The sequence below is a fragment of the Perognathus longimembris genome, chromosome 17 (assembly GCF_023159225.1).
Source record: "Perognathus longimembris pacificus isolate PPM17 chromosome 17, ASM2315922v1, whole genome shotgun sequence".
Taxonomy (NCBI): domain Eukaryota; kingdom Metazoa; phylum Chordata; class Mammalia; order Rodentia; family Heteromyidae; genus Perognathus; species Perognathus longimembris.
In genome coordinates, this window is record NC_063177.1 from 44871774 (window position 1) to 44894890 (window position 23117).

Consider the following 23117-nt stretch of genomic DNA (forward strand, 5'->3'; position numbering starts at 1 on the left):
GTCTGCACAATGCTTTGATCAGGCCCTGGCCTCCATTCCCAGCGCAGCCCTTCAGCGAGGGGAGAGGAAGGCAGCTCTAAGTGGTGGCCTCCGGGCTTGCTCTGACTCCAGAGCCTCTCATTTTCTTCTCACAAAGCGTCTGAGGCCGGCGACAAGCTATCCACACTGTCATCTTGCAATCTGCCTCATTCCCACTGCCCCAGCCTTTCACGAGCGGTAATGATTGCATAACCCAGCCCCTCACTTCCCCCACAAGGCTCTCCCCTCCCCCTTCCAGCAGCTAGGCTGTCCACAGGCAGCCAGTCCACTCCTCCAGGACTAGACCATCCTGGACTAGACCCAGAGCAGAGCCTGCGATAAGGACTTCCATGCCTATCACACAAGATGCCACCTCCAACGCTGCAGGAAAGACCGGCGCAAAGGTACACTGAGCTGGTCACTTGATCCCATCGGAGGCTCTGGAGGCTGGAAAAGCCTCTCTGGAGGGCAGTTCCTCACCCTGCCAACACTCACCCACCCTCCATAGCCACACGAAGCTCCGCCCACCCCGCCTACTCAGTGCCACCACCACCAGTCACCTTTCCAGGATGCCCCTCCTCCCACGGGAACACCCCTCTCAACGCACTGGGCTCTAAGCCCCGGTACCACACTGCACCTTCCGCCGCACAGACACCTAACAGCCAGGTCCCACTTATGCTGTTCCCCTCCATCCTTGCTGGGACATGCACTCAGCCCCTTCCGATGGCCTCCAGATTGAATTGTTCGGGGAGGGAAGAGGAAGAGAAAGAAGATCTACTGGGTTTTCCATTTCAGCAGTCAGGTGTTTCGTGTCTTGAAGTTCTTTTTGAAATGCACATTGTCTTTCAATTTTGTTTTTGGTGGTGAAATCCAGCATACATCATTTTTTAAGAATGCACAAACGTAAGTACATATTTTAATAGATTAGACTGGGAAACCACCAATCTACCACAGGGGCAGATGGGACATTGCTGGAAGCTGGAAGTCCTTCCCATGTCTTTGAGATTATAGCTCTGTCCCCGACTCAGCTCCTTGAGTATCAGAATCACTGGTTTCCTTTCTAGTGTGACCCCCTGGGTGTGCATTTGTCAACACTACCTGGGCCTCACCCCTTGTCACTTTCCCTTGGTCCTCGGCAGAAAGGACGGATTTCCACTAAACCTGGTAGGACACAGAAAGCAAGAGCAGGTCAGGGACTGCCCCAGAGCCACAGGGTCACAGATAAGAGGAAAGCCAGTGCTACCGGAGGTGAAGATAAAATCCTTTCCTGGAAGGACCTTACCTGTCCTCAGGCAACCCACAGGCTTGCAACATCAGTCCCTACTTCTGAGAGAGAGAAGGGAGGGAGTGGAGAACTTGAATCCTGCCTCAGCTTCCTGAGTGCTGGGATTATAGGCATGCACCACCACACCTGGCTAAGAATCTGGTAGGATACAAATAAGGAAACAGCACACTAAACATAGAAAATACCCAATAGGGAAGAGTGTAATTTATTTTCATGGATTGTCTTTCCCCACCCCCTCAGTCCCAGCACTTCCCACACAAAATTCCTTGCAATGCAAAGTGTGCACCAGAAGTGCCAGTTGATCATTAATCATTACTATCTGCAGTCAGCGGGGGCGGCTGCTCTGGAAGGCCCAGGCCAGCCCTTGGGTAAATGTTTTCCCACAGGCGGTCCTCCCGCCCTCTGGAAGCTCATTTTGCATTCCCATTACACTTAGCATTGGCTGGGGCTCGAACTCTGATCTGCTTAAGGCCAGGGCTCCAGAGGCTTTTCCATGCCTGTCTACCCAGCATTCAGTCAGAACCCTTCTGAATGGAGGTCAGAGTGTAAATGACACCCCAGATGGTGTACACCTCATCCCCCAGATCCTGAATTCGCACGCACCCTGTATGCTCGGGTCTGAGTGGAGATGGGGAGGAGACTTCCCCAGTGAAGGAGGTGTGATTCCCAGGGCCACTCCATTGCCCAGTCTTGTTGCCTCACTGGGCAGGTCCCATAGGTTCGCACACCTGGGGACAAAAGTCCCGTGGTGGGGGAAGCCAGGTCTTTGTGGGGAATAGGTTCTTCTGGGCCAGGGACCCTCAGCCCAGGCTATCCTTGCTTGGATTCCCTGATCCCAGCCAATACCAGCCTGTCAGCCAATAGCAGCCTGTCATGCCAGGGCCTCCACCCAGCCAATGTTAGGGTCTGAGCAGAGCCAGTGCCCGCTGCCATCTGCCTCCTCCCTGCCACCGACAGCATTACCACCACCATCTTTATGGTGACCAGCAGCCTGGCCCTTTGAGAACCCTTTTGGCTATTTCACTAATGGTCAGTGCAGGAACAACCGGAGCCTCATGAGCAATGTTAACATTTGCTACACACCTCCTCCAGCTTGGCGATGGATCCTGACGGCCTATCTTTTCTATACGGAAGAAAAGGGCATCCTCTTGTTCCTCCCAGGGCTCCATCTTGCCCTTCATCATCCCCGCCTAGCATCCCTAGCTCCTCCAGCAGCTTGGCCTCTTCTGCTATTGATCAGTATACATGTGTCCATTCTCCTCCTTGGCTATCTGGAGGTACCTGAGGACTCTGGGCAAGTTCAGCAGTATCTTCATACCACAGAGAAAGAAACACACACACACACACACACACACACACACACACACACACACACACACACACACAAAGCCCAGTGAGCCATGCGGAATGCCAGGTGACATGTGGTGGTGACACAGGTGTCTCCTACCAGGACAGTGAGCCCTCCCATCCCCGGACCCGAAAGACAATGAAACAACCCAACAGAAACCAGTGGAGGGGCTGGGAATATGGCCTAATGGCAAGAGTGCTCGACTCGTATACATGAAGCCCTGGGTTCGATTCCCCAGCACCACATATACAGAAAACGGCCAGAAGTGGTGCTGTGGCTCAAGTGGCAGAGTGCTAGCCTTGTGCAAAAAGAAGCCAGGGACAGTGCTCAGACCCTGAGTCCAAGCCCCAGGACTGGCAAAAAAAACCAAACCCAAAACCCAGTGGACACTACTGAGGACTACCAAGGTGGTGTCAGCATGACCGCAAGCCCACATGAACAGGCTCCTGGGGCCAAAGATGGGAACGTGTGAGGATTGTGATTTCTAACTCTAGAGGGTCCAGGCCTGACCCTACCTACTTTTTTCATACCTCTAGGTAAGCAGATAAGAGGGGAAAAGTCTTTCTTCATAGAAGTACTTTAGGTAACAAAGAAGAAATGATCAGAATATCGCCAGTTTTGGAAGTAACAAACTGATCTGGGTTTTCAGCTGCCTAGATTAATAACCAATCTGAGATAAGCTAAAGAATATGTCTATTGGAATCAGATACGAAATAAGCTACAATAGTTAAGATTACCCCTAACATTTCAAAAATTAATGTATAAGGGCTGGGAATGTGGCCTAGTAGTAAAGTGCTCGCCTCGTATACATGAAGCCCTGGGTTCGATTCCCTAGCACCACATATATAGAAAACAGCCAGAAGTGGTGCTGTGGCTCAAGTGGTAGAGTGCTAGCCTTGAGCAAAAAGAAGCCAGGGACAGTGCTCAGGCCCTGAGTCCAAGTCCCAGGACTGGAAAAAAAAAAAGAAAGAAAGCCTAAGTCCCCATTAAAGTTACACTAGTGATAGACCACCTATCCCAATTTGTTCTTTGGAGATAAGATGTCATTATGTAGCCCAAGCTATGTATTTGTGATCCTCCTGCTTCAGCCTTCCAAATGCTAGTATGTCAACATGCTCAGCTTTTGAGCTTCTTGTGAGGTAAGAAAATTCCCAATTTGCTTAAATCAGTACAGTAGAATTTTTGTTTTGTGTAGCTCAATATATCATCAATACAACAAAATATATCAAAAGTATAATAAAAAAATCAGGATTGGGAATGTGGCTTAGTGGTAGTGTCTTGCCTAGCATGCATGAAGCCCTGGTTCAATTCCTCAGCACCACATAAACAGAAAAAACCAGAAGTGGCGCTGTGGCTCAAGTGGTAGAGTGCTAGCCTTGAGAAAAAGAAGCCAGGGACAGTGCTCAGGCCCTGAGTCCAAGCCTCAGGACTGGCAAAAAAAAAAAAACACCAAAAAAACAAAAAAACAAATTAGCTGGGTGCTGCCTGTAATCCTACTCACAAGACTGAGATCTGAGGATCACAGTTCAAAGTCAGCTTGTGCAAGGACAGTCTGTGAGACTCTTATTTCTAATTAGCCACTCAAAAACGAAGTAGAGTTGTGGCTCAGCAGTAAGTAGCATGTTAGCCTTGAACGAAAAATTCAGGGACAGTACCCAGGTTGAGTTCAAGCCCCACAACTGACAATAAATAACAAATAAATGAATAAAATATAAAAAAATCAAATGAATCAAATAAATATAGAGGAATTTATAAATTTAGAGGGATTTAAGGAACTAAGTTAACATAATACAATTGAATAAGAAGAGAAGAATGTTTATTACATGAATGTGAAAGCCTACACGTTTTTAGCCGTTGATATATACTTGGTTAGAAAGTCCTTTAGTTTGGCTATGTGCATCATTTCCTTCATGGTGGTGTCTCTGCTTCTCAGGTGCACTAAGCCGTTCTCCAGCGTGGTCTCCGTAATCAAGATTGTGAAAAGGACACTCATTTCATCATACCTAAGAAAATCAGTTAAACCAAATACATGAGCACAATATAAAGTTAAATCTTCACGTTACCAGCTTTCACTGCTTTATAGTTCATGCCACTTTTCAACTCAAAAACTCGCAAAGTCATAGCTTGAGAATTCAACGAAAAAGACCTGTCAATTTTGTTTCTTAATCATACTCCAAAATTTTGAGCTTACATTAATAACTGAGAAGTCACCTGAGATATCCACCCTGGCTCCTCGCTACATCGTGTGATGTAACATCAGGATGACCCTCACAACTGCAACCTTTGGAACTTGACTACAATCCAACAACAATTATTTTAGACTACGGTCTCATAAAAAACCCAACTGTGATGAAGACTTGGTATACAACCAGTTCTGCCAAATCCATGACTCATTTACAACTTGGTATGCTAGCTTATAGTTTCTAGCTGAATAACTTAGTATGCTATCTTTTTTTTTTTTTTTTGCCAGTCCTGGGCCTTGAACTCAGGGCCTGAGCACTGTCCCTGGCTTCTTTTTGCTCAAGGCTAGTACTCTGCCACTTGAACCACAGCGCCACTTCTGGCCATTTTCTGTATATGTGGTGCTGGGGAATTGAACCCAGGGCTTCATGTATACGAGGCAAGTACTCTTGCCAGTAGGCCATATTCCCAGCCCCTAGTATGCTATCTTATAGTTTCTAGTTCAATAATCATTAACTGGCATCCTGCTTACCAAGTTGAACTATCTCATTAAATGCTCTTTTTATTTATTTATTTTTTATTTATGTCAGTTATGGGGCTTGAACTCATGGCCTGGGCACTGTCCCTGAGCCCCTCTGTGCTGAAGGCTAGTACTCTAACTACTTGAGCCACAGCTTTACTTCCTGTTTGAGTGGTTAACTAGAGGTAAGAGTCTCATGGGGACTTTTCTGTCCTGGCTGACTTTGAACCATGATCCTTTGAATCTCCTAAGTAGCTAGGATTATAGGTGTGAGGAACCAGAGCCTGGCTGCTCATTTTATTTATAGAACTCCATCAGAAACTATTATTTATTTATTCCATTACTGATTTTCTCTTTTGGGTTTTTGCTTGTTATTAATATTTAGTAATTGCACAAAGGGGGGGTATTGTTGCTTGTTATCTATTTTGTTCCACTAAAATTAAGCTTTATAAGATCATGTCACTTGGGGCTAGAAATATGGCCCGGTGGTAGAGTGCTTGCCTCGTATACATGAAGCCCTGGGTTCGATTCCTCAGCACTACATATATAGAATAAGCCAGAAGTAGTACTGTAACTTAAAGGCTAGAGTGCTAGCTTTGAGCAAAAACAAAAAGCCAGGGACAGTGCTCACGCCCTGAGTTCAAGCCCCAGGACTGGCAAAAACAAAAACACTTTTGTTTACTACTGTACTTAAGTGCAGACAAAAATATCTCGACTAGAAAACATGAACCATAAGAAGATCAGTGTATTTGATTATGAGCACATGAGTCAAAGAATAAAGTTTTAGAAGCTGTGAGAACTGCCAAGTTCCATCCTTCCTTTGATACATGGATAACGTTTTCTTCTGCTAAGTCTTGGAATGAACTGCAATGCCAGCAAGGAAAGGCTTTCCATTCACATGCCCCCAGTCCTAATTCAACAAATGCATCAGGCGCACTTAACTTCAGCCCCGGTCAACTGGTGACTCAGATAGTCATGCCTCATGACCGAGTCTTGGAATTATACTGAGCATGCAATCAAATACACCTGCCCAATCATATTCCTGCTATAGTGATTAGCTGAAGGGAGAGGGGCATGGCTTTGGAAAAGGGAAAGTGAGCACTTATCTTAATTACTTGTTTCTATTATCATAAAGATATATACTCAAACACGGAGTAAAATACATTTTTAATGATAAGGAAGATGATTCTTACCTTGAATAAAGTTGCTCCATTGAGGAATGCACAGTCTCTTGATAGCCAGGCCACACTGAAATTCCACTTTCTAGTAACTCATTAAATAGCCCTTGACAAACCTGGAAGAAAGTACAAAGACTTCACATACAAGAGAAAAAGGAGCTAGTATCTTATTTTTTGTGAAACCACAAATTTTCAATCTCTAAAATAGATTTCAATTCCTTTAGTTATACAATATTGTTTATAATTTATACACTTTATAAATTTAGTAAACTTTCTATGAAATCAAGCACTGCCAATTGAATGCTAAATGAAAATCTGCCATTTTTACACCAAATAGTAATTTTTACCATCATTATTACCCAAAATCTTTTTTTTTCCTAAAGAGAAATGTAAACTCTACATTCACTGGAGACATAAACTTCACCCCAGGGTTACAGGGCCATATCAGGAACAGAAGGAAGAACAAGGGCCTTTTTTTTTTTTTGTAAGAACATTACTTAAAAAAATTACTATAATTATTCTGTAGTTGTATAATGAGGATTACAATTCCATAAGTCAGGTTATGGGTCCAGTGCTTCTTGACAATGTCACTCCTTCCTTCTTCCCCCATTTTCCCCTCCCATCTCTATCCCTATCCACAAGTTACACAGTTCACTTTTTGCATTGTGTGCATTTAATACAATATTTGCTTACCTCCCTTCCCTCTATTCCTATGCTGCCTTGACCCCCAAAATGTCCATTTCCTGGTATTCTTTTTGATAAATAGCACTTTGTTGTTGTTGGATTCCTCCCCTAAAAATACCCTCCTTTAGTCTGTGTGTAAATACATTGAACCATGTATGTATTATCATGCCTAGGTGTATTTTAGATCTAGCTTCCACATACGAGAGAAAATATGCATCATTGGTCCCTCTGAGCCTGGCTTACTTCACATGATTTATTCTAGATCATCCATTTCCCTGCAAATGACATTATTCTAACGGGTGTATAAAATTCCATTGATCCACTCAATGAAGGGCATCTGGACTGTTTCCGAAACTTAGCTATTGTGAACAGTGCAGCAATGAACATGGATGTGTAAGTGTCTTTACCCTAAGAGCCAGGAACTTTTAAGGATCAGAAAATCTAAGTGTGCGATTCCAAAAGCCAACTACACAAAAGGTTTCAAGAGAGTAATTGGTTTTGGTGGAATTCTAAGAAAAAAAAAAAAGCTTGTCTGGAAGTATAAAAGTTGTAGTGAGGCATAGCTTGGTGATAAGGCACCATGCCTGCCATGCTCGAGCTCTGGGTTCCATCCCCAGAACAAATGTACATCCATGCGCACATACATGCACATATATGTGCATACCTGACACAGTGAACCCCCTTAGCACCTGGAGCTATACAACCCCATAAATCCACAAAACCTGTGACAACTACACATGCTTTGGACATTAGCAAATGGTCCCAGGGGAAGAGGCAGGGAGGGGTGAGACCGACTGCCCACATTCCTTTTCAAGCCCTAGGAACTTGTTGGCGGCAGGCTGTTAGAGAGGACCTACCCCCCCCCCCCCAAATCCAGAGGAAATAAGCCATTGTCTTCTCTTTGCAGGGGTTCACTATCATCCACTTTCCTAGACTGGGAGCCAAAAAAAGCTGGGAGACTCTGAGTGTAAATCTCTCCTGTGTCCTCTCTCACTCAAAAATGATGACTGCTGAAGGAGTCTCAGGAAAGAAACAAAAACCAGGCCCTGGCTTGTCTCCAGAATATTTAATACAACAGACATATTAGAAAAATGAAAGCTGTCAATGTAGAACCTAGCTGATGCCAACAAGGATAATTCACTGCATAAATATTTTACTTTTCAAAAGCATATCAACTCATTTGAAATGAAACTGAGTGAATATGACTTTAACAGAAAAATCCACTACATTGTTGAGAGCTGCTTCTTTTTTTTTTTTTTTGCCAGTCCTGGGCCTTGGACTCAGGGCCTGAGCACTGTCCTTGGCTTCTTTTTGCTCAAGGCTAGCACTCTGCCACTTGAGCCACAGCGCCACTTCTGGCCATTTTCTGTATATGTGGTGCTGGGGAATCAAACCCAGGGCTTCATGTAAACGAGGTGAGCACTCTTGCCACTAGGCCATATCCCCAGCCCGAAAGCTTCTTAATAGCCTATATTTCAGGGTATCTCTACTGATCTGCAGCTCATAATCAAGTGAATCAAAGCTAACCTTCCCATGGCAATTTTCCCGGTTTACCTGCACTAACCATTAGAATGAAAGCACGACATTTAAACTCATTTAACTCACCTGTCTTAGTTCCACTGTGGAGCCTCTTCCCATATCCAAAGCAACCTTAATAGGGGCTAAACAAGGGTGAAGCTTAAGGACCTAAAGCAAATAAGGGGTGGAAAAGGAAGAAAGAAGTCTAATTCATATCAAAAAGGCAAAATAAGAGCCTATAATCTTGTGTCCCAGGCCCATCTCTGAAATATCAAAGGCACCTTTCTATGAAGGGCGTTCTTCCTTGCAAAGGAATTCTCAGTGAGCTGGAGAGAATCGTAGAGGTAAGCCAACACGCCACGGTCCAGATCCCCATTTACAGACAGAACGGAAGGAACCACATTTTTCCGCCCATCTCGGCCCTAGACAGAAAAGAACAAAACAGCACGCTTTAAGCAGAGCTTTCTTTAAGTTACGTTATCTTAGGGATTGGAGGTGTGGCTCAGATGATAGAATGAGCCAAAGCTCGAGCTCAGATACAGAGTTTGAGTCTTGGACAAAAAAATAAAATAAATTATGCATCTTACAATTACAGAGTTTGAATACAAAATTATAAATTCACTTTACAAAGCACATGCTTCATGCCCGGTCTGCTGGGCATTGTTGTCAGCTCTGAGAGAACCGCATTCCCATCACCAGCCTAGCCTGGACTCATCCCAGGCAGGATGAACTAACTCAGCCGGAGTGGGGCTAGGGGAGCACTACCTTTTCAACGCCTCCTAAGTGGGAAAGAGTATTTGGAAAATGCATCCTTGATTTTCTGTTTCTTTTTTTTGCCAGTCCTGGGCCTTGGACTCAGGGCCTGAGCACTGTCCCTGGCTTCTGAGCCACATCACCCTTTCTGGCCTTTTTCTATATATGCGGTGCTGGGGAATTGAACCCAGGGTTTCATGTATACGAGGCAAGCACTGTTGCCACTAGGCCATACTCCCAGCCCGATTTTGTTTCTTTTGAGAGAGGGTCTATTGTAGCCCAGCGGAGTGCTGGGATTACCATTCATCATCAAGCATGTAAAATATAGGTTGAAGATTACTAATCAGTGTCAGGAAAGCCCTGGTGGGGGGAGTTAATGTGCTTAGGGAAAGGGATTTGTGGTAGGCTTTTCTAAAATGTAGGGTTATTTACATAATTGGTTTAGTACTATCATATACGTATATATATACATATAATTTAAATCAAGAAATGATAGATTTATTTCTTTGAAATTGGTAGCAATCGTTTTTAATGCCACCTGTAGCCAGGCGCTGGTGGCTCACACCTATGATCCTAGCTACTCAGGAGGCTGAGATCTGACTATTGAAGTTTGAAGCCAGCTAGGGCGGGAAAGTCCATGAGACTTTTATTTTTTATTTTTTGGCCAGTCCTGGGCCTTGGACTCAGGGCCTGAGCACCGTCCCTGGCTTCTTCCCGCTCAAGGCTAGCACTCTGCCACCTGAGCCACAGCGCCCCTTCTGGCCTTTTTCCATATATGTGGTGCTGGGGAATAGAACCGAGAGCTTCATGTGTAGGAGGCAAGCACTCTTGCCACTAGGCCATATTCCCAGCTCCCCATGAGACTTTTATTAACCACTAAAACACTGGAAGTGGTGCTGTGGTAGAGCACTAGTCTTGGGCAAAAAAATTCAGAGACAGTGCCCAGGCCCTGAATTTAAGCTCCACGGCTGAACAAAAAAAGTCACCTGTAAAAAAAAAAGTTAGTTTTACACAGTAACGCTTCTACCTCCATTCCTTTTCTTTCCATTATCATCGTATAAACTGTAGGTGGAGCAATCCTAATCTGTAAATCCAAAGATTCCACATTCTAAAACTTTTTGAGCACCAACATGACACCAGCGGTGGAAAATTTCACTGACAACAGGTGCTAGGTCAAAGTCAAACACAAGCACACCGAAAATACTGCATAAAACTTCCTGCAAGCTACATGAACATCTGCTAAGAATGCTTGGTGAGGGGGCTCCAGGACAGAGTAGCATGTGCAGGGTCAGGCTTTCCTGCTAGCCTCTTTCTCTTTCCTTCTTTTGGGCCAAATATCCATCCGAAGGAAGAGGGGGGGAGGGCTGGCATACCAGGGGTTTATCTTCGCCTAAGCAGGGTATCGAGTTTAGTTACATGCAATAAATGAAAACAAATAAGCCCACTGAAGATATTCAGAGCCAAGTTCCTTATCATCCAGGAAAAGAATTAGAAATTTGAAAAGAGGAAAAGCTAGAATAAACCCTGTGGCACTGAAATGGAATTTGAGGAACATGTATGAGCTCCTAAGATTAGAATAGACAGATCCAGACATGAGGTAGGTATGTAAATGTGTGTGTAAGTAATCATCTACAATTTCCCAGCTGTGTCCACAAGAGGGTCCAGAAGCAACGGTTATCAGAAGGAGTGTACCTCACAATAAGAATCTCAAGTTGTCAGTGCAATTTTCCTTTCACAGCAGTCAAGATTCCTTGGAGAATTGGCTAACTCCACAGCTGGATCAAGAAAACATAAGATGATCTTGGAGCAATCCACTGGTATAAAAAGTAAGGAGTGTGGGCGGACAGAATGGTGGAGATAAGTCAACAGAGAAGTGGTCAAATCTAAGACAACCTAAGGATCAAGAAAAACAATGTAGTAAGGGATCTGTGATATTGTGAGAAAAATAGGAACCTGTGAGCTCATGCCAATATTAAAAAAAAAAAAAAAGGATGGGTTTTCCCTCATATGAGGAAGCCAGACCTAATTTATAAATATACAAGAGCCCAGGTGCCAGGATCTCATACCTGTAGCCCTAACTATACTCAGGAGGCTGAGATCAGAGGATCTTGGTTCCAAGCCAGCCTGGGCAGAAAAGTCCCTATCAGTCTCATATCTTCAGTAAACTACTCAAAAAAAAAAAAAAAAAAGCCGCAAGTGGCACTGTAGCTCAAGTGGTAGAGCACTAGCCTTGAGCACAAAGAAGCCCAGGGACAACATCCAGGCCCTAAGTTCAAGCCCCAGGACTGATCCCCACCCCATAAAGTTTTTAATTAAAAAAAATAAATGAATATACAAGGAAACACATACGGGGTCGTAGGCAAGCCTGCACAAGCATATGCAAGGAAGAAGTCAAGTGGTGTAATTCCTTAGAAAAACTCAACAGTCCAGGAAACTAGTACTTGAAAGGTGTATGGGGGTGCTGAGGGGATGGGGACAGACGAATGAAGAGAGAAAATGGGGAGAGAATGAAGTCATAATACTCCATGTTGATCCTATGAAACTAGGAAAATTGAGGGGAGGGGGAGGGGTTGGGCTGGAGTTACATGGATCAAGATGTATTTATAAAGACTTATTGAGGGGCTGGGGATGTGGCTTAGTGGTAGAGTGCTTGCCTAGCATGCATGAAGCCCTGGGTTTGATTCCTCAGTACCACATACACAGAAAATGCCAGAAGTGGTGCTGTGGCTCAAGTGGCAGAGTGCTAGCTTTGAGCAAAAAGAAGCCAGGGACAGTGCTTAGTTTAGGCGCTGAGTCCAAGCCCCAGAACTGGCAAAAAAAAAAGGAAAAAAAAAAAAAGATTTATTGAACGCAAACTCATTTGTACAACTACTTAAAGATAATAAAAATACAATTTTCTAAAAATTAAAAATAAATAAATGAATAAATGGGGCAGAAGGGAAACCTTTACCCTACATTGTACTGCTGTCGAATAAATCTGGAAGGAATGATATAAGCAGTAAACTAAAACAAAAACCACCATCTAGTCAAGTGGACAGTACCTACTTAATTTTTATCAAGAATCGCTGTCGATGCTACAACTTGGAAAATCAAATTTAGTGACAAGGGTTACTTAGGTTTTTACTTATATTCATTATTGAATATATAAACGTTTATTAGCTTTAATGCTGGAGAACCCTGGAAGACATCATCTTAACCACATGGGCCAAGTTAACCCCAGGAAGAACATACCAATGCCATGTCTCCTGATGTGGTGCTGAGCATGTGCAGCACTACTTCCTGCCATTTCTGGCAAAACCATGCAAATCATGAGGGAATATCAGACAAATCCATGCCAAGGGACCATCCACAGAGCAACTGCCTGTATTCTTCCAAAGTGTTTTAGCCAGTAAGGACAGGAGAGAGAGAAGGGAGGACTCATTTGAAAGAGACAAGGGACATGACAACTACACTAAATATACCACCCTGGGTTGGATCCTGGACCTAAAAATGGTATTATGGGATAATTAGTTACATCTGAAGGGTTTTGTGAAAAGAGGGGGCTCATGTTAATTTTCTCCCTTTGAAGCTTGCATTGTGGTTACGTGTGTGTCACTTGAAAAACACATCTTGAAGTATGAAGTGGTTGGGAAGCACTGTGTCTGCTGTTATTTTCAAGTGGTTCAGGACTGATCACAGAGGATGTGGGTGAACAACCCAGGAGCTTGAGTTTAAACATACGTGTAATTTAGACGTATTTTCAGGATACATGTGCAAAAGTTCTTGATCTCCTAGATTCCACAGGGTCTCTATTGGCTCCTTTCCCCAGGGAAAATTGTAGTAAAGTCTGCTTCCTTTCCGTCCCTCTTCATCCTGACAATCGCTGCTGCTGAAGTTAGATGGACTCATGGCAAACTGGAAAAGAAAGTTTACATTTGCCTTGCTAATTTACTAAGATAGCTCTCATCGATCTCATAATTTGACCTAAGTATTAGAGCTTCTGTGAAGTCATGGGTTATTTGTGAGTCTTCCTCTCAGAATTAAAGTTGCCTGACACTTTTATCCAACAGTGGACCCAAACTAGGCAAGTCTCAAATAAAAATTATATTTACTAAGTACAAATGAGTCTATTACCCAACAAACTGGTTTTGAATCTGAAACAAGTCTTAAGAAAAACCTGTTGCAGCTGTCCAGCCTTTTTGAGACAGATTAGTAAGAGGGGAAGTTGCATAGAAACTAATGCAATGAATGAAGAACTGCCAGATACGCCTATAATCCTAACTGCTCAGGAGACTGAGGTCTGAGGATTACAGTTTGAAGCCAATCTAAGTAGGATGTCTGTGAGACTCACCTCCAATTAACTACTAAAAAACTGGAAGTAGAGGTATTGCTCAAAGGGTAGAGCACCAGCCTTGAGCAAAAAAGCTAAAGGACAGTGCCTAGGCCCTGAATTCAAGCCCCTATGCTGGAACATGACATGTGCACATGCGCACATGCACACATGCATGCATGCACACACATACATACATACAAAGCCAGGCACTGGTGGTTCACACTTGTGATCCTAGCTACTCAGAAGGCTGGGATCTGAGGACTGTGGTTGGTAGCCAGCACTGGCACTAGCCTTGGGCACAAAAGCTCAAGGCCAGTGCCCACGCCCAGTTCAAGCCCCAGGAATGGTGAAGAAGAAAGGAGGTATCACATAGTCCCGACCCTTTTGTGCAGTCTTTGATGATTTGTGGGTTTTCCTTTAGTGTAGGTGAAGTTTGAGGATTTTTTGTTGTTGTTGTTTTTGATCAGTCCTGAGGCTTGAAAGGTCTCTGAGCTTTTTTCACTCAAGGCTAGTGACTACTCTATCACTTCGAGCCACAGCTCCATTTCCGGCTTTATGGTGATTAACTGGAGATAAGAGTCTCATGAACTTTGCTGCCCAGGCTGGCATCAAACTGTGATCTTCAAGCTCAACCTCTTGAGTAGCTAGGATTACAGGCATGAACCACTGGAGTCCAGCTAAGTTTGAGAATTTTTAAGAACTGGGGAAAGGCTAGACAATAGTAAGATAAAAATGCTGACTTCATACTTCATTTCAGGACAAAATCTTTTTTTTTTTTTTTTGCCAGTCCTGGGCCTTGGACTCAGGGCCTGAGCACTGTCCCTGGCTTCTTTTTGCTCAAGGCTAGCACTCTGCCACTTGAGCCACAGCGCCACTTCTGGCCGTTTTTTCTGTATATGTGGTGCTGGGGAATCGAACCCAGGGCCTTATGTATACGAGGCAAGCTCTCTCGCCACTAGGCCATATCCCCAGCCCCAAAATCATTTTGATTAACACAGAGATCAAGGAGTTAGGCAGCAAAATCTGAGACTGTAGGAGTGGGCAACAGCCCAACTCTATTCCACCTTGAGCAGCAAAAGCATCTGAGCTTAACAAGACTTTATCAAAGCAACCCCCTTATCTGGAGCAATAAAAAATCCTCTCTGGCTGGGCTCTGGTGGCTCACACTTGTAATTCTAGCTACTCAGGAGGCTGAAATCTGAGGATCAAGGTTCAAAACCAGCCCGAGTAAGAAAGTCCATGAGGGGCTGGGGATATAGCCTAGTGGCAAGAGTGCCTGCCTCGGATACACGACGCTCTAGGTTCGATTCCCCAGCACCACATATACAGAAAACGGCCAGAAGCGGCGCTGTGGCTCAAGTGGCGGAGTGCTAGCCTTGAGCGGGAAGAAGCCAGGGACAGTGCTCAGGCCCTGAGTCCAAGGCCCAGGACTGGCAAAAAAAAAAAAAAAAAAAAGAAAGTCCATGAGACTTATCTCCAATTAACCACCAGAAAACCAGAAGTGGAGCTGTTATTCAAAGTGGTAGTGCTAACCTTGTGCAAAAAAGCTCAGGGACAGTGCCAAGGCCCTGAGTTCAAGCCCCAGGACAAAAAAAAAAAAAATCCACTCTGCACTTGATTTATTATAGCTAGCTCTTAAACATACAGCAAAGCTGGAGGAAGGATTCAATGGTAGAGTGACACCAGGCACAATGCTAACTAACACATGCTAACACATACACACACACACACACACACACACACACACGAAAAACTGGGGCACCAAATCAAATTTGATTTGTAATACAGAAGCTCTACCTCAGACACATTAAGAACAATTTACCAACTGATTTATTTATTTTGGCAGTCCTGGGGCTTGAACCTGGGCATTGTCCCTGGCTTCTTTTGCTCAAAGCTAGCACTCTACCACTTGAGCCACAGCACTACTTCTGGCCTTTTCTGCTTCTGTGGTACTGAGGAATCGAACCTAGGGCTTCATGCATGTTAAGCAAGCACTCTACCACTAAGCCACATTCCCAGCCCTACCTACTGATTCTTAAAGTTATTATTATAGTACCTTTCTCCACCATAGGAGCCGATGACGCAACCAGAAATCAAGCCACTGGCTTGAAGTCCTTGGGGAAGTAAACCATACCAGTGAAGCTTCGGTCTTCTCACCAATTCTTGGAAGATGAAATAGGTCAGAAAGTTAGTATTTGGAAACTGTATAATCTAACAATGACTTTTCTGATTCTTGACTACTTTAATATAAGATCAGGTTATTTGTTACATTTTGTACCTTTTAATACCATTAAGGATCTGCTTAGCATCAGAAACAGGATGAAAGCACACTCCAATCTGAGCAAGGCCATAAGGTAGCCTTCTGTTTACCAGATCCAGGCAATTAACATAGTGCTCCAAGGCACCTGTCAAAAGACAAATCAATCATTGTATAAACCTGTTCCATAGACCTGAACTGTTTTTGTCAAACTATACACATACTACTAGGATAATAATGTTAAGGCTGAGCATGCTGGGACGTGCTGGTCAGCCCAGCCCTCGGGCAAGGTTGAGGCAGGATGTCGTCTAGATCCAGGCCAGGCTGGGAGACACGGCGAGATCCTGTCTCAACAAATAAGAGTAATGCTAATACAGGAGCACAGAGCTAACATAGGCAGACGTAAATTACCATCATTTAGCTGTATGGTTGTTGTTTTTCTTTTTTGCTGTTTGAATTCTGGGCCTGGGCACTGTCCTTGAGCTTTCATACTCAAGGGTAGCACTCTACCTACCCCTTGAGCCATAGCTCAATTTCCAGCTTTTGGTTGGAGATAATTAATTGGAGCTAAGAGTCTCACAGACTTTTCCTGCCCAGGCTGGCTTTGAACCCAAATCCTCAGATCTCCACCTCTTGAGTAGCTAGGATTATAGGTGTGAGCCATCAATGCCTTGGCCCCCATAACTTTAGTTTGGAGGTTTTCATATCTACAATAAAGTTCAAAGGATAGCACAATAGATACTTGTATATAATACATGCTAAGCCTACATTCAACTATCAACATTTGTCATACTTTCTCTGATGCCTAAACACTTCAAAATATTCTAAGACCAAACAATATGTTCTATAAACCATAAAATTAACCACAGTGGCATAATATCTAACATCAGGGATGTTTGATCTGCTCCAATCATCATCCATAAAACACTATCGTTTTGCTTGTCCAATTTAAGTCTATGCACTTTTTTTGTGTGTGCTAGTCCTGGATTTTGAACTCAGGGCCGAGGCACTGACCCTGAGTTTTGGTACTCACAGCTAGGGCTTCTACTGCTTGGGCCATAGCTCTACAGCTTTTTTTGGTACTTAACTGGAGATTCCTGCTCAGGCTAGCTTTGAACTGTGATCCTCAAATCTCAGCCTCCTGAGTAGTGAGGATTATAGGCACAGGCCTATAATCCAATGCCAGTTCTTATGCACTGCATTTTGATTGAATCTGTTCAATATCTTTTTTTGGGGGGGAGGGCGGGGGGTTGGTCATGGGGCTTGAACTCTGGGCCTAATGCTGTCCCTGAGCTCTTCAACTCAAGGCTAGTGCTCTACCACTTGAGCCACATCACCATTTCCAGTTTTCTGGTGGTTAACTGGAGATGAGTCTTATGGACTTTCCTGCTCAGGCTGGCTTTGAACCACAATCCTCAGATCTCAGGCTCCTGAGTAGCTAGGATTACAGGTGTGAGCCACTGGTGTCCAGCCTGTTCAATCTCTTGACTGAGAACATTTACTGACTCCTTCCCCATCAACTTGGCTTTCAATGGCTTTTGTTTTTTTATATGGAGTCTAGTGAAATATGTAGCCCAGATTGGCTTCGGATTTGGAATCTTCCTAGCTCTGTCTCAGCAATGCTCAGATTCCAGACATACCCTTCCATTGCTGGCTCAATTGAGGCAGACTCTTGGTTTGAGTCCAGACTAATCACCAATCATCTCACACTTAGGATTTGAGTAGAACCTTATGATTTATTGTGAGTTAATTATTTTTAGCAGGAATAAACTGTTAATGTGTATATCCTCTTGCCTGACAATAGGAGGAACTCAGTATCAAAGTAATTATTCGTCCATTGACAAACCAGATTTTAGTCCTTTAGGGTAGTAAATGTTTGCTCCCCAACAATATCAGGCTTCCCTATGATCCTTCACCCAATATTTTAGAATCCACTGATACTTGAGTCAATTATAATAGACATTGTAAAACTGTAAAATGGTGATTCTTCTATTTTTCCTCTTACTTGATTACAGAGCTTCTCAAAATGTTACTTTCTCTGCACCTTCTTCTCCACCCCTTTACCTCAATTACTTGTTTAATGAACACTATGGAATCTCAGACTTTTAGTGCGTGATGACATCACTTTTTTTTGTCAGTCCTGGAGCTTGAACTCAGGGCCTGGGCACTGTCTCTGAGCTTCTTTTGCTCAAGGCTAGCACTCTACCACTTGAGCCACAGCACTATTTCTGGCCTTTTCTGTTTGGGTGGTACTGAGGAAATGAACCCAGGGCTTCACACATGCTAGGCAAGTACTCTACCATTAAGCCACATTCCCAGATACCACTTTTTATCTTGAATGTTCAATTTGTGCCAAATAAGTGGTAGCCTACTAATGGCAGCATCTGTGTCTCTGTGTGTCTCATTAGGCTTCAAGCAATTCTTTGCTTCCTAGCACCATTTAGTGTTTCCAACTTACCTTGAACTTTCCCTGTCCCAGACCTGGAATCAGCCATTTCTCCAAGCACTGGTTCACTTTAGAAACCAGGATCTGGGAACCAGGTGTGCCCAATGCTAATGAGTGTCATTGCTTCTATGTCCTTTCAATGAAGAAAGTTTGCAAAAAAGTTTTAGAAATTGTCAGTTCACACTGATACTACCAGTTCACTTCGGTTATTTTAACATTTTTTTCCTTTTTCTCATGGGAAAAAATCTTGATTCTTATAACATTAACCTAACTGTATTTGCTTTATCCTACAACATATAGAAATATAATTATGATTCCACATTTTGACTTAGAATAAATCAAGGAAAAAAGTCTTTATCCACTTAAGCTACATTACCATGAGATAGTCAAGTGTTACTTGATTTGAAAAGACTATAGATTGTCTACATAAGAAAGTCTGGCCAAAAAGAAAATTTTTTTTTAGCCTGTTTAAATAAAGGGAAGCTACCAAGGGAAGAAGAGACATTGAGGAGTCAGGAGCTGGGGAGCACAGAGAAGTGAACTCAGCATTTGTTATTTTTTGAACAACAGACTCTAAAGCGAGATCACTGATGTGTCCAAGAATAAGATGAGGAAAAAGTCTAACATATAATCAGTCACAGATATGAATATGATGCTAGAACTGTTTCTTGAAACAGAATAGCTAAGGACTTTTACAAAGCTATTCATAAAGAGAGGTTGTCCAAACAGTTCAAACCTGGGCCAGAAAAGAGAAAGAGCACTACCAACAGAAAAAGGAAAGATTGGTAACTAAGCTAAAAACAGTAAGACAGTTGAAGGATTTGGCAAGCTTTCTAAAGGCAAGAAAATGTATGTTACATGAAAAGATGCTTGAATGGATATGTAAGAGAGGCAAGAAAATAAGAACTAAAAAAAAAAAATAAGAGCTGTCTTATTTTCTAAGTCTGTGTAACTATGAAGACAGTGACTTCAATTATCAGATGGGAAAGGAAAGATTCCATGGCATAAAGAATCAGAAATCAAAATTACCACATTTTTACCACTGTTTTAGTTAGCTTTATTTAGTTAAGGACATCTTTAAAGGCTACAATATGGATATTAACTTTCAGAAGTTCATTAAGTTTCAGACCTTCAGGGTGTTTTCAATTACTCTACTGTACCAAAATGGCAAAGGCAGCGTTTCTCAAGAACCTCCATGATTTTTTAAAATGATCTCTGCATTACGTTGTATTTGAGACTGTAAATGCTAATAATGCGCTTCATACTACTGTGACTTTACTCTAGAACTACCGATATCCGGTAATCCGCAATTCCGGTGCTCAGGAGGCTGAGGCAGGAGGATCCAGAGTTAAAGGCCAGCTGGGGATACATACTCAGAGCGTATCTTTAAAAAAAAAAAAAATCACCTATAAAACTCGACTAAGTCTCATTAGCTTTGGTAAACTGGTTTAAAAAAAAAAAACAAAAAAAAAAAACCCTGAAGGTGAAACAACAGGTTGTAGATCAGTTCTCAGTAAGAAAAACGGAGGGATGGAGGGAGGGGAGCATTTTTCTTTTTGCTGTGGAATAACGTTAGCTCTTGAGTCATCACGTTACGTGTCACACTGAAGCTTAACCACGGGAGTATTTGTGAATGTTTTTGGTATCAATGAACAAATTGTTCAATCAAGCACGTGATTTGACTCGATGTCCAATCCTAGGGTGGTTCAACTGGACGCTAAGGTTCTATGGGTTACTCCGTGAAGCGGACAGCTTTACAGTTCCCTCTGGACAGCAACGTTTGCATCTACTACTTATGAATATAAGTATAGGCTATATTGAAGAGATGGAAAAGCTAGGAACATTTCTTTGCATGGGAATAAAGGGCCAGATGCAATCCCCAGACCCCCAAACCTGTTTTCAGAAGCATAAAAACTGGTGAAGAATGCCATACCGTGCAGAAGATTCTTACGCAGTTTGCCAGAAGTTTTTACTAAGTCCTCAAGACACGCTACTAGCTGCTCCTTACTCAGCTCTTTGTCTTGCAAGATTTCACGTACAGTTTCTGCAGAGACGAACCCGAAGGCCGGGTCCCCGGGCGGCGTCGGGCCGGGCTGGTGGTGGAGGGCGTCCACCGCGAAGACCTGCTCCCGGAACGCCGCCATCGAGGACCACCATTCCGCCGCCAGGTTCTTCCGCAACTCCACGCCCAAAGGTCCAAAGCCGGGGTGGCTGCCGTTCAGCAGAGCATCGCGGCTAAGCTGCGGCTGGGTTCCACTGAGGAAATGCCTCTTCTGACAGAGCTCCAGCAGCGCCTCGCCCCGCGCCTCGGCCCCCGCCTCGGCGTCCCCGAGCGCCTCCGCGTGCGGGCCCAGGTGCTCTTCCAAGGAGCACCTGTCCGTCCACCGCTCCGGCTGCCCCTCGTCTACTCGACCCCCAAACCCGGAGAACAGACACCTGAAGATCTTCTGGCAGACCCTGATGGCTGCCCCCGAGCGCATCTCCTCCGAGAGCGCCGCGCTTCTCCCACACGCCGACACTCAAGGAGAAAAAAAAAAACCGCTACAACTGTGACAAACCGGTCCCGCGGCGCATGCGCGGCGGAAGTGGGCGTGTGCGCCTCTGCCCCCGCCTCCGGAACTGCGCCACTACCTTTGGGCCCCACCCTCCATGGAGGGGGCCAACCGCCGGCGGAGAGCCCCCGCCTCGCCCCGCCCCCCCAGCCCTCCGTGCAGCTGGTTGGCTGCCCCTTTACGGAACCGAGGAGTCGTTCCCACCAGCCTTTTTTGAAGGCTCTGTTGTCCGCTTTTAATTTCTTGGCAACCCGGGAAAAAGAGCACAGCGCCCACCACCTTAAATACAGCTGCTCAACACAAGACTTAGTTCCAATTTGAAAGATGGCTGTAACCAGAGCCTAAGTCCAGGCAAATTCCGTTGAGCCGTCGACTCTTCCGGTTGTGAGGGCATGCAAGGCGTCATTGCGCAGTGCAGCCACTCCCAAATGGCAACCCTCCACCCAGGAAGTGACTGCCGGGAACGGTGAGGGGGCCCAGCCACCTCAGGCTGTCGAGGAACAGGCTCACCAGAGGGTGGGAAGCCTTTTCTTTCTCTCAAGGGCTCATTACATCTGCATTGGTGTTGACGCTTTACAAGCCTGAGGTCCCCACCCCAATTCCTTGGATCAACTCTCCCCGTGACTGTTTTGCAAGCTAACACTTGGTCCCTTAATCTCTGGAAAACCTGTAAGAATATGCTCGGCAGAAACAAGCAATACCTGAGATTTCTAGTAGCCATTTAATCAAGTACTAACAAAACTTTATAAACATTTTACTGTTGGTGTGTGGGACAGAAGCTTAAGTGCAAGTGCATGCAATGGTTAACGGATAGGATGCAAAGCCAGTGCCAAGTGTGTTTTCTACTCAATCCACACCAGGAAGGCCTCTACGCAAATAAATAAAGGAGAAAATGGGGAGAAAAAAATCACATTTATTAGTTAAGACAACCACAGGCTGGACACAACACACATGCTAAAAAGTGGACTGTCTTTTAAAACTTCAAAGGTAAATAGGTATATTTTCCACAGCCCCACATTTTCATAAATATTTACAAATTAAAAGGCCCACATTAAGACATTGAACAGTAAATTACGTAATAAATGCTCCAATCTATCCCAAAACATTCTAAAAATCTTGAGTTTGATTAACCATGCCATTGAAAACCACTCAGGTTAACAGGCTGAATCAGTTTTCAATGTATTAGTCCTAGAAACATCACTCCCTATCCAGGCCCCCAGACAACATATAGTCTAATTTGCTTTACAGTTAGGTAAGGCATTAACATCAAAGCCTGTTTAAAACCCAAAATCTAGTCTCTGGAAGACTTCCTTTGTCCTGGCAAAACATACCAGTCTCAGGAGAGAGCATTCAGTTACTTCTAGCCAAGGTTTCAATAAATAGGCTACTCATGGGCCAGTCACCACCTAACCTAAAGCTATTCCTGGATCTTTCTTGGTATGTTGAACCTAACATGAAGACCTATCTACACTGTATCACTGTGCTTTTGGTTGCCTCCTGATTCCGCCTTAAAGAGTATGACTAGACCTTACAGTTTGAAGACCTCTAGAATTCCCTGAATTATTATTATAAAGACATTCATGACTCCAAGGTGTAACTAAGTGCCCTGGGAAGTCTGTGAAGATCTACAAGTAACCTGCACTAAGGACATTGTGCAAATTGTTAGTAGAGCCTCAAACTTAGCTCATGGGCTAAAGCAACAGTCGTTTGTTCATTTTGGCAGTTCACTATATAGCCAAGAACATGAGTAAAATCTTTTTGAAAAAGTTATCTGAAGCTCTTTAAATTATAAATTTTGCAAAAGGAACAGTCAGTCATCCATGTTATCACTATGTAACTGATTTTCTGGTCCTACTAGATTTCATCTTTCTAATATACAGAAAATAGGCTTATACTAAATGACTCCCTTGATGGTAGAAGCTGCTGACAAAGCTTTTATGCAGTTTAGCCTAGAGTATAAATTTATCTAAGTCAACCCCCCTAAATTCTTGCCCTATTAGATTAAGGGGCCTTCCGATTTCTCTGTCCTCAAATCAAAGAATGGAGAGCACAGTCACTTGTTTTT

At 43.8% G+C, this 23117-nt stretch overlaps 1 protein-coding gene across 4 annotated transcripts; it reads right to left on the reverse strand.

The window, feature by feature from the left end:
- Positions 1-910: 910 nt before the first annotated feature.
- Polg2 (DNA polymerase gamma 2, accessory subunit) lies at positions 911-21080 on the reverse strand. Of its 4 annotated transcripts, XR_007213744.1 has the most exons (11): positions 20434-21080; positions 16076-16202; positions 15854-15959; positions 13206-13379; positions 9014-9154; positions 8820-8900; positions 6546-6646; positions 4493-4654; positions 2387-2591; positions 1301-1344; positions 911-1179 (listed from the first exon to the last, which is right to left on the reverse strand). XR_007213744.1 is itself a non-coding variant. In XM_048366063.1 (8 exons), exons 1-8 carry the CDS (start codon positions 20978-20980, stop codon positions 4489-4491), a joined length of 1443 nt encoding a protein of 480 aa, XP_048222020.1. In that variant the 5' UTR covers positions 20981-21080; the 3' UTR covers positions 4441-4488. The 4 variants fall into 4 exon arrangements, 1 of the variants encoding a protein (XP_048222020.1); XR_007213745.1 differs by lacking the exon at positions 1301-1344; XR_007213743.1 differs by having other exon boundaries at positions 911-1344.
- Between the last annotated feature and the right edge of the window lie 2037 nt (positions 21081-23117).

Excerpts from the sequence above, each read along its gene's own strand:
- Polg2 (XM_048366063.1), bottom strand. The coding sequence starts at position 20,980 with ATGCGCTCGGGGGCAGCCATCAGGGTCTGCCAGAAGATCTTCAGGTGT. Across the intron at positions 13,380-15,853 it reads GGCTCCTATGGTGGAGAAAG|TTTGCCATGAGTCCATCTAA; the intron begins GTACTATAATAA and ends TTTCTTTTCCAG. Across the intron at positions 8,901-9,013 it reads AGAACGCCCTTCATAGAAAG|GTCCTTAAGCTTCACCCTTG; the intron begins GTGCCTTTGATA and ends TATTTGCTTTAG.